This window comes from Patella vulgata, chromosome 5 (genome assembly GCF_932274485.2).
Source record: "Patella vulgata chromosome 5, xgPatVulg1.2, whole genome shotgun sequence".
Classification (NCBI taxonomy): Eukaryota; Metazoa; Mollusca; class Gastropoda; family Patellidae; genus Patella; species Patella vulgata.
The window spans coordinates 36,464,231-36,476,017 of record NC_065883.2 but is presented as its reverse complement, the minus strand read 5'-3'; the positions used below and the strand labels follow the sequence as shown (position 1 = coordinate 36,476,017).

Here is an 11,787-nt window from a genome sequence, read left to right as displayed (position 1 = left end):
GGGCCTGTAGTTGGATGGCTGGTGTCTGTCTCCCTTCTTAAAGATCGGGACTATTGCCGCCTCCCTCCAGTCATCTGGTATTGTGCCGCTGTCTAGGGAAGTCTGGAAGATGGTGGTGAGGATCGGTGCTAATTCGTCAGGGTAGTCGCGCAAAAATCTTGTTGGTATTTGATCAGGTCCACTGGCCTTGTGTGGTTTTAGGCCCTTAAGTAGTTTGTGGATCCCACGAGTATCCACGGTGATGTGATCCATGGTTGGATGAGGACTGGGGCCTTTCTCTGGGATGCTTGTCGTGTTCTCCTTTGTATAGACAGAGTGGAATTGCCTGTTCAGGATTTCAGCTTTAATGTCGGATTCGCTGTATAGTAGGCCGTCATTGTTCTTAAGGGGAGCTACACCGTTTGAGTCTTGCTTTTTGTGTTTTATGTAAGCCCAGAATCGTTTTGAGTTGTGTCTCATGTCTCCACTGATAATATCTTGAAGTCGTGTGCTCGTCGGATATCTCTTTGGGTTTTGCCTTAAGGGTGTTGTACCGTATCCATTCCCTATTTGTGTTGTTTCTTCTGGCTCTCTTGTACGCTCGTTTTTTTGCGTCTGGTTAATCGGTTGAGGTTTCTGTTCATCCATGGATGCGATTGTTTGGTAACCGTCATCTTGGATGGTATGTGAGCCGAGATTAGCTGTTCAATTTTTGATCTGAAGCTTGACCACATACGATTTACGTCCTTGTCTCTGTGCTGCGAGTCAAACTCTATGCTGAAGTTCTGTAAGTTCTCCTTGATGGTCTCCACGTCCGCATTCTTCCATAGGATCACCTTCCTCCGTGGGCTCTTAGATCTTGTAGGCTTGATGTCGGTATCACAGAGGACAATATCATGATCACTCTTCCCTATTGGTGGTAATGGTTTAATCTTCTCCACTAATGAGGGGTGTGTCGTGAACAGTAGGTCAAGCGTGTTGTCACCTCTTGTGGGGCATTGTACCATTTGCTCCAGTCCTAGGTCCTCGCTGCCTCCTATGACTTCCTCGCTGTACTTGTGTGGGTAGGAGTTGCCGTTGATGATCCCATCTGGCCATTGTATGTCTGGGAGATTATAATCACCTCCAATATGGAAGATGGCATTATGATGTTTAGTTCGTAGTTCCCTGATGTCGGAAATGTAATTGGAGATGTATTGCTCATCTGATCTTGGTGGTCTGTAGAATGACGACACAAGGAGAGATCTTTTATTCGGCAGGTCGATCTTCACACCCAGTAACTCCACGGTCTTGCTGTTGAGGATCTCGGTTGAGGTGAGCGTGTTGGTAACTGCTACCAAAACACCTCCAAAATTATCTGTGCCTCTGTCTCTCCGATACACCAAGTAATTTGATGGAAAGAATTCTGACGAGAGCATATCTTTGTTTGTCCAGGTCTCTGTGCCTATTATGATGTCTGGCTTTGATGTCTCAATCAGTACACTTAGTTCTGGAGCTTTATTTCGAATGCTTTGGAAGTTCGCTATAAGCATACGTATCCCTTTTTTGGGGCGGTTTACCTGCTTGGGTGGTGTTGGCTTGGGAGAAGATGTTGCTGCAGGGCTGCCTATGGAGCTTGATGATGTGTCAATTACACTGGCTGAATCTGTTGACAGGATGGAGAATTGATTAGATATTGAGCTACTCTCGGTAAGATCATACAGTATGGTTGAATGGTTTGGGCTGTTGCAGGTTGTACAGTACCATGACACTGAGGTATTTGCCAGTTGGTCATACATGGAGTTAGAAATGCCCATACACTTTGTGTGGTACCATTGATCACATTCATCGCATGCTAGCGCCTTTTGATTCCATCTGCATGCTTTTGTACACATGGCACATGGGTATTTTGTGGGACCAGGGTTGAGTTCGATTCCACCAAGGACTAAGAGCATGATTCTTGCCCGGTTCCATGTTAGACCAGGTAGTGACCTATGTTGACCCGTGTAGACACTTTCCAACCAATATACTATGCTAGCGGCGTTATTCACAACTATGTCATTGATCATCGAAATAGGATACATAGATGTTGGATAGGACTCACTATGGCTGATATATACATCACCAGACATCTGGTAATATGTGAGCTTGCATGTTAATACGAGAATGACGGATGAAATCCATAGAGCTTGCATTGTTTACATTTGCGGAGACGTCCGGAAGTGCTTGAAATAGACAATGATCAAAACAAAATATGGTATACTTCCATGAAATGGTGGTAGTTTAGCTTGTACGATTGATCAGGGTTTAATAGGAAGGTTCATGGTAATCTATGTTGGTGTAGATGTAATTAGGTCTCTTTAGAATTGTTGAAAAGTAAAAAATCACACAGAGCTCAGCAAGTTATCAACTGTCTTCCGGGCAGTGTTAACGGCACTATATGACAATTTTAACTCAACTAGTGATGCTAAAATTTTTATTCCATCTGTGATGCTGGCTGCTGTGGGTTCTATTTTATGATTTGAACAGTACATTTCCCAGCGTCGATGTATATTGTTTGTGAGTATTTTTACGCCATGACTTGTGTAGAACATTTATGGCTGATTCCGAGAGTAATGTTGTTTCTGTTTCCCCGAAACCAGGCAAACTAATAACTGGAGCTTCTTGTAAAGTGGATGTGGTTGATTTTGGGGGCAAAGAAGGAGATCGTGGCTCTGCTGCAGTAGTATTGGCTCCTTTATCAACATTTCTGTTAGTTTTGGATACTATGCCTGTGTGATCCAATTTGGTACTATTAAAACTCCTGTGGCTGTATCCTGTTGAATTTTTTTTGTAGCACAATTGATATCAAACTAAAAGGTGGGAAAGCATAAATATTAAATTCTTTCCACGATATTGTAAATGCATCAACAGCAAAACAAAAGGGATCACATTGATAAGATACATAAGGTTCAAATTGGAAATTTAATCTAGATGCAAATAAATCAATGTTTGGCTGATAATCAAGTGAACACAAAGCATTTTGTAAAATGGCCTGGTTAATTTTCCATTCAAGGTTACGTCTCGATTTCCTGGATATTATGTCTGCTTGAATATTTGTGACACCAGGAATATGTGCAATTGTTAACCAAATATTGTTTTCTTTGCACCAAAGCCAAATATCTTTTGCTAGCTGATTTAATTCAACTGAGTGACTGGTGCCCATGTGTCTTATTACTGACATAGCTGTAGAATTATCTACTAAGATTTTAATTTTAACATATATAATCCTTAAAACTTTTTATGGCTAAGTACACAGCCTTCCTTTCAAGAAAATTAATATGGTGTAAAGATTCTGTTAAAGACCAATCACCTCCTATAGACAAATCATCCATTGCAGCTCCCCAACCATAGGAAGATGAGTCAGTCGATATTATAATACCGTATGTGTCTCGAATAATGAGATTATAAGAAGTATGAATATGGGAAATCCACCAATTTAATTCAGCTTTTGCCTGTTGTGAAATTCCCATTTTCCTATTAAAATTTCCCTTAGACTTTTTTTTAAAGCATTAGTCTTATCAAATTCGAGACATCTATAAAACAGTGGACCATACATTACACCTGGTAAAGTAGAAACTATTAGACCGATGATATGAGCCACAAATCGAATTTTAGGCTGGTCATAATTTAATAACCTATTGCATTCCCCAAACCCCAAAATTTAATTTTTTGTTTGGGTGTAAAAGCTTATTTGTTTGGATGAACAACAAATCCTAATTCAGAAAACAGTAGCTGTTTCCTTAACATTATCACAACATTTATCATAGTTAGTACCCATGAGGAAAATGTCGTCAATATATGCAGAAGATATGTTACTATCTTTTCTTAATTTTGATAAAGGTGGCTTTAAAAGCTTTGTAAATTTCCTAGGACAGAAGCATAAACCATTTGGAAAACAGGTAAATGAATAATATTCACCTCTCCAGATAAATTTCAAAAACTTTTGAGATTTCTCTGCAACTTTAACAGAGTAATAGGCATCCTTTAAATCAATTGAAGCCATAAAACAATCAGGTTCTATTAATCTTAGAACAGATTGTAGAGAATCCATTTTAAAATGGATATATTCTATATGTTTATTCAAACATTTTAAATTTAGAATCATTCTGTATCCGTCTGGTTTGGGCTTCAAAAATATAGGAGAAATATAATCATTAGGCTCCTTTGAAGTTTTCTTAAGAACACTCTTTGATATCAAAGTAGTAATTTCTGAGTCAACAATCGAAATCTGATCTTCACTAAATACATTATGAGGTTTAGATTTTTGAAAAGGTAGTATTGACTGAAACATAATGGAAACACCCTCAATCATGTCGAGTATTTCTTCATCAGATGTCAACTGTTTCCATACAGGTAAATAGTTAGCAAGACAACCTGCTTGAAAAGAACTAACTTTTTGTTCTAAATATAATGATTTGACAAATAAATCTATTTCATTGTTATCATGAGCAATACGTTTACTCACATTAAATGTGTTAGTTTGTAAACAACTGTCTATTTTTGATTTTGGTTGAACCTTTTCTTGTATGATGAGCTTTTTGTTTGAGTCTCTGAAGGACGTGACCGAGCTCTGTAGTTGTATGATCTTTTGCCTAAAAAAGAACCTCTGTTATTGTTGTTATTGTAACTTCTGTATGAAGTTCTGTTTAACGGCTGGCTATGTTGTGACCTGTGCTGTATTTCCTTCTTGGAAACAGATGCTCCTAGTCTGTTGGTTTCCTTAATGTTTTTAAGAGACTGGTTTAGGTCGTCACCAAATAAGTTTTTTGTTATTGGAACACGACTTGAGCACAAAGTGGAAAAGTCTCTATGGAGAGAAGGTTTTATAAGGTCTCTTCGTTTGTAAGAGATTTCTTGGCTTGCATGGCCTAATAGGCCGATAGCATCCATTAAGGCGCAATGTCGATTTTTGGAACATTTGTAGAATTTATTTCATTATCGACTGTCTGACTAATTGCAACTGCTGCCTTAACAATGTTTTTTTTTTGGATATTAGATAATCTAATGTCTTGTCTCTTAACTGGGTTAGAGAGTTTTTGCCATATTTCAGGATTTACAATTGGTGAAGATAAATTAGGGCAGTTTTCTGGCCTGGGATATTTTTCAAGTTTTTCTTTGAAATGTATATCACCAAATCGACTTGTATTTCGTTTTGTGATGATAGCTGATAGTCGATCGCTATTTAAAGGTGGAATGAATGAATGAAATAGGGTTTAACGTCCTACTGTTTTGCTCCGAACTGGGCTAATGAAGACGGGCATACGCCATACAGTGTGCTATGAGGGTAATTTTGCCCGGACAGCGGCACTACGGCCTACTCTTATATCGAATTCCAATTGTCAAGGGATCTTTTACGTGCACGCCAATGTGTACACGGGGCCTCGGTTTTTCGTCTCATCCGAATGACTAGACAGCCGTCCTTGTCAGGCCCTCCGTCCTGCATCACTGACAAGGGGGAACCACGCCGGAAAATCTGGATGAACTTTCTCGGCCAATGCAGGGATCGAACACCCGACCTCCAGGCTAGCGAGCCAGCACCTTACCCACTTAGCCACCGTGATCCCCTATTTAAAAGTGGACCAGTTGATTCATCTTCATAATTGTCATCCTCGTATTTTTTAAGGATGTCATCCCTTTCGTCGATATTAATAGCAGTAGCAGTGGTACCAGTGACAGGTTTGATGAGAACCATAGCATCATCCTCACTTGATGTTTATACCACTTACGTTTCCTTGTAGAGGAACAGGCCACTGACTGATCATCATCATCATAGGAAGATATATCCGAGTCTGATATTGTATGTGCCTGCCTTTTTGGTTTTTTAACTGGTGGAGGACGAAGATTCGTGGGTCTGAATACCCATATTTTTGCCCAAGTTAGCAATATGCTGTGACATCAAATTCATTTTATCTTCAAATTCATCATTACCGGCAAAAACTGTAATGACTCGACTACAGTAAAATAAGTGGAAGGTTCACTAGTGCCTGGAATGTTACTATTATTAGCTTCACATGTCGTGTTACTATTATTAGCTATAGGCCTAGCATTGTCTACGACTGTAGATTCAATGTTAAAACCAGGTTGGTCAATTACAACATTGCTGGCAACAAAGGAATCAAATATATTTGATCCTAACAGGTCACAATTTGTAGTTTTATTAATGTCAGGTTGACCATCATAATTGCCGGGTTGGCATTGAGTTGATGTTTTCTTCGACTTCGATGAAGCCGGTGTGACAGTTTGAGATGGTTCCTGGTGTGTGTTTGCTCCTGGGCACTTGCGCATGTCCGAGACTGTTGTTTACGTTAACAACGCAGCTATATCTACTTCCGCCATTGTGAAATGGTTCCTGATCATTGATCAGTGAGTTTTGTCATTAATAAACATACTTGTTATCGTGATTAGCTGTTGTTTTAGTTACACGATCAACGGATCTTAGTTGATTGGCTTGAAATTGATAGTTCTATCGTTCGTGACTCAAAGAATAAAAAAACTTGAAACTTGATTTGTTGCCGTTGTTTTTTTTAGTGATTAGTCGTTATACACACACGTACAATCAGTGGAAACAATACAAATTGATGACTGGCTTGAAATTGTCAATTAATTCACCTCCGATTAAGACCTTTGATATTCTCGTGGCTTCATTTATCACAGACGGGCTCGGCATCTAAACTACATAGGGGATTTATACCAAACTGGCAGGATAGTGGATATTTATTATATACTTGTACTTATTATATATTAGAACTTATTATATATTTGTAATTGTTATATATTCAATAATTTGTATATAATAAAAGGATTTAAAAAAAAGAAAAAAAAAAAAAAAAAGGACTCGGCATCTTAACACTATTCCGGCAAAAAATAGACATCAAACCTACAGAGTGGGATAGGGGAGTAAGGGAGGTCACGATAAGACGGGCCTGGCACCTAAACACAAATCCCACAACGATGACATCTACCAATCCAGTGTTGGTAGTGTTTCAAAATTCCAATATTATAATAAATTATTTTCTATGAAAAAATATTGTATATTTGTATATCATATATCTGGTAATAGATAATGTACAGTTGTATATCTGTTTGATTTGTATATAAACTTTTGGGAAAAATAGCTAAATAGCTATATATAAAAAAAAAAATATAAAATGTATTATTATATGTTTGTCCATGCATGTTGTTAATTGTACTTATTTTAATTTTGTATACATGTATATATTTGTAAATAAATAAAGGCATATTAAAAAAAAATCAAAAAAAATCCAGAAGCAGAAGAAAACATCTACCAAACGATATGTTTTTTTTACTAAATAAAGGGAAGAACTTCCCACAAAACCCAATCCATGGCCCAAGTCCGAAAATGGAAAGATTGCAAAATCATATTCTAAAAACAGTAAGCAGCTTCGGCTGCCAGTAGTATTACTGTTGGTAGATAATATCTATTGGTAGATAATAGTAGAAACAGATTTGACCATAAGAAAATCTTAGGGGTAATTCTATCACGGGGAGTAAACACACACTGTCCATAACGGTGTGAGTTGACTCCTACAACTGCGCATGCGCTAAACACACACCAGGAACCATCTCAAACTGTCACACCGGTGCCTGTAGTAATGGCGAAGTTGTCGCCGATTTTTTATGTAGCAATTTCCCGTACTCTTTCGGCATTTTCAGAGGTTCTGAAAAGATTAGCTGTCTTAATTTATAATCTATATTGTCTATAATATATAGTCAATATATAAATCTATGTACAGGGTCTGTACTTTAGATTTTGTTCTGATAAAAGATAAAAGTTTTTACAGTGAAAATTTCGACACATTATTTGTTCAGCGGCATCTTCTGAACTGACCCTATCTGCGCATGTCTTCTCACATGACACGAAGTGACGTAACCATAGTGATGATAGAATTATAGCCGACTTCTATTTGTTAGCCTGCGTGTACTCTTGCACTGTAACTGGTAGGCCTACGTAACTGCCGAAGCAGACAAATAAATAGGAAACAGTGATCCAATGGGGCTGCAATTCAACTGGGGTGGGAACCATGGTGGCTAGGTGGGTAAGGCGCTGGCTTGCTAGCCTGACAAGGACAGCTGTCTAGTCCTTCGGATGAAACGAAAAACCGAGGTCCCGTGTAAACATTGGAATGCACGTAAAAGATCCCTTGGCAGTTGGAATTCGATATAAGAGTAGGCGATAGTGCCGCTGCCCGGGCAAAATTTCCCTCATAGCACACTGTATGGCGTATGCCCGTCTTCATTACCCCAGTATAGGAGCAGAACAGTAGGACGTTAAACCCCATTTCATTTCAACTGGGGTGATGTTAGCTGCGATGTTTATCAATTTCCATAATTTTTTGTAAACGCAAGTGACAAAAGAGCGTATAATACCGACATCCAAACTCTCATTTTAACCACAACTAAACATAATATCAAGGCCGTATGTATCGAACTTTCAATCAAATTGACTGACATGTGGCCTCTTCGTACACTCTATCATTTATCCTCGATCTAAAATTTCCGGGAGTATGACGTCAACGTAACGGTTAATCTCCGCTTACGACGCCATTTAAAAATGTAATCAATCAATGAAATCCTGTTTAAATCCAAGCCATACGTGGGTCTACAGAGTTGATTTTGTGCTTGTTGTGTAAATAAAAATCTAATTTATAATTTCTATGACATCTGAAGCCTAAATAAAGACCTGCAATAATCAGATTTAGCTCTTGCATAATGTATGTTTAACTGATAATCTAACTAATACTCTATCAATTAATAATACAACAAACAACTAAGTTCCTAAAAGAAGATCTATTTTCAACCCTTTATAGAAAAGGCGGGAAATTGTCGCATGATTAGGTCAACATTGTCAAAGACAGGAAGCTATATTATCGGATGATGGGTGCCGATGAAATTGTGGATTTATCTTGTAATGAGCAATAACTCAAAGTCTCGATCATACTTTATTTAATCATACAACAAATAGTTAAGTTCTCAATGGGTGGTGTGTATTTTAAATTAGCAGGAAGCATGACCCAATTATTCATTCCTAAAACATCGTGTTCGTGTTCGATTCCTGAGATAAAATAGCACCCTGCATTTCCCGAACGACATGTATCTACCCCAAGTATCATGACATTCAAGGCAATTTAACGGGTAACATTTTATATCCGTGACAAAATTTCTTCGAACAAACGAAAACTAAGCAAAATTGCCCTGGCTCACTTCATGTAGATCGCAAAAGACATTAGTCAACAGAATAGATCTTGATAGACATTGTGCCAACCCAAATGTCAGAATATTATGTCGACCCAAAATTTTAAATGTCAGGCAGAATGTTCATCCAGTCTGACATGGCGTCAGACACACATTCGAAAGTTATTTCCAGCATTGGTCACAAGACCTTAAACTCTGTGTATAAATCTGAAGTCAATCGGATGATAACATAAGCCTCTAGAGCGTCACAAGATTTTTCAAAATGATCAAGGGCCATAACTTTGACAGTAATTATCGGAAATCGTTGAAAATGACCTCAAACACTGCGTATAAATTTAAAGTCAATCAGATATTAACTTTAGCCTTTAGAACGTCCACAAGTTTTTTATTTAAGTGATCAAGGGCCATAACTAAGGCAGTAATTATCTGAAATCGCTGAAAATCAATAGGCTTCTTCGTGTATAAATTTAAAATCAATCGGATATTAACTTTAACCTCTAGAGCGCCACAAGATTTTTCAAAGTGATCAAGGGTCATAACTCTGGCAGTAATTATCAGAAATTGCTGAAAATCAATAGGCTTCGTCTTATAACCTTAAACTAAACACTGCATAAATTTATAGTCAATCAGATATTAACTTGAACCTCTAGAGTGTCCACAAGATATGTCAATCAAGGTGATCAAAGGCAATAACTCTGGCAATAATCATAGGAAATTGTTGAAAATCAGTAGGCCTCCTCGTCTCATGATCTTAAACACTGTATATAAATTTAAAGTCAAACAGATATTAACTTTCAAAGTGATCAAGGGTCATAACTCTGGCAGTAATTATCAGAAATTGCTGAAAATCAATAGGCTTCATCTTATAACCTTAAACTAAACACTGCATAAATTTATAGTCAATCAGATATTAACTTGAACCTCTAGAGTGTCCACAAGATACGTCAATCAAGGTGATCCAAGGCAATAACTCTGGCAATAATCATAGGAAATTGTTGAAAATCAGTAGGCCTCCTCGTCTCATGATCTTAAACACTTGTATATAAATTTAAAGTCAAACAGATATTAACTTTAGCCTCTAGAGCGTCCTCAAGATTTTTTAAAAATTGATCAAGGGCCATAACTCTGGAAGAAATTATTGGAAATTGGTGAAAATCAATAGGCTTCTTCATCTCATGAGCTAAAACACTGTGTATAAATCTAAAGTAAATCGAATATTAACTTTAGCCTCTAGAGCGTCCATAGACAGACTGGGGCGATGACAATATATGACCACATTTCAATGTGGGCATATAAAAACCGTTAAATATATATCCGTTACACCCTAATGAAGGTTGAGTTCGAATTTTGTGAAAATCGAACCAAAACTGCCGGACAAAAAAGTATGTAATACCATGGTTGTAGACCCTCTAGAGGTCACAATTTTTATCCGATTTTGATGAAACTTAAAATATATGTTTACATCCCACATATCTCGGTTCCTTTCGATATTTGCGTGTATTGGACCATAGCTTCCTGGATTATGGCCTCTGATCGTAGCTTGTTCTCTGTCCATCTCTTGCACAGGGTTCCCGCGGCTTCGTCAAACATTTTTTCAAGGATATTCAAGGATAAATATACGTCAAATTCAAGGATTTTCAAGGACATTTTTTAGCCTAAAGTTACAATTTTTCATCTTATAAAAATAACCAAAACATTACCAACTATCGTTATAATCTCATATTTAAAAGGAATTCAAGACATTTGAAACAGAATTACGGATCTCAACTGAAATTCAAGGATATTTTCCTATTTCCGCGAAATTCAAGGATATTCAAGACCTTGAAAATGAAATTTTAAATTTAAGGATATTCAAGGATTTTCAAGGACCGCGGGAACCCTGTTGCAAAATGTGGGCATATATCTTGCAGGGCAACCGCTTGTTATATTTTATTACATTTTTACATGAAAAATATTTACAACAGTCATCTGACCAAAGTCAACAATGCAATGAATGTATTAAATTCTAACAACTTGTGCAGATATTGATTTGATGATTGATCCAGACACAGCACTATCAGTTTTAATAACCATGCGACTGTAAGTTCCTCCTATTTGTCCCTTGGCTAAACGTCCTGGATTGACTACACAGCAACCATCAATATCCTGTATAAAAAAACAAAAAACTCCTCTAGTTGATTGAAATAACATATTAAAGGGTGTGTGTGCTCTATTCTTTGAAACCTAAAAATAGACGTAAATGTGTCTAAAAGCACACATTAATGTATATAAAGTGATTTATATTCAATTTTTCAAAAAAAAATTATTGTAATTTCTAAACAATTATGTGCGTTGAAATACATGACTGTCAAAACTGAATGACAGTTGTTTCACTAATCTAATTGATACATATAAATTTCATACAGATTGGATGAAAATATTGGCATTGGAGCATTCACAAGTGAAACAAGGGCCATAACTCTGGAATAATTAACCAGCGGCTGCCAGGCAGGATACGCCCACATTTACGAGAAATGGATAGAAAACAAGCTAAAACAAAATTGTGACCTCTATAGGGTCCACAACCTTGATATA

General features: G+C 37.3%; 1 protein-coding gene across 2 annotated transcripts in view; it reads right to left on the bottom strand.

Moving 5' to 3' along the window:
• Positions 1–8,947: 8,947 nt before the first annotated feature.
• The window catches only part of LOC126820660 (DNA polymerase alpha subunit B), a 157,203-nt gene continuing 154,363 nt past the window's right edge, over positions 8,948–11,787 (bottom strand). For both annotated transcript variants that reach the window (XM_050548780.2, XM_050548782.2), the window contains one exon: positions 8,948–11,358. In XM_050548780.2, coding sequence (XP_050404737.1) covers positions 11,212–11,358 — 147 coding nt within the window. In that variant the 3' untranslated portion in view covers positions 8,948–11,211. The remainder of the gene's footprint in view (positions 11,359–11,787) is intronic.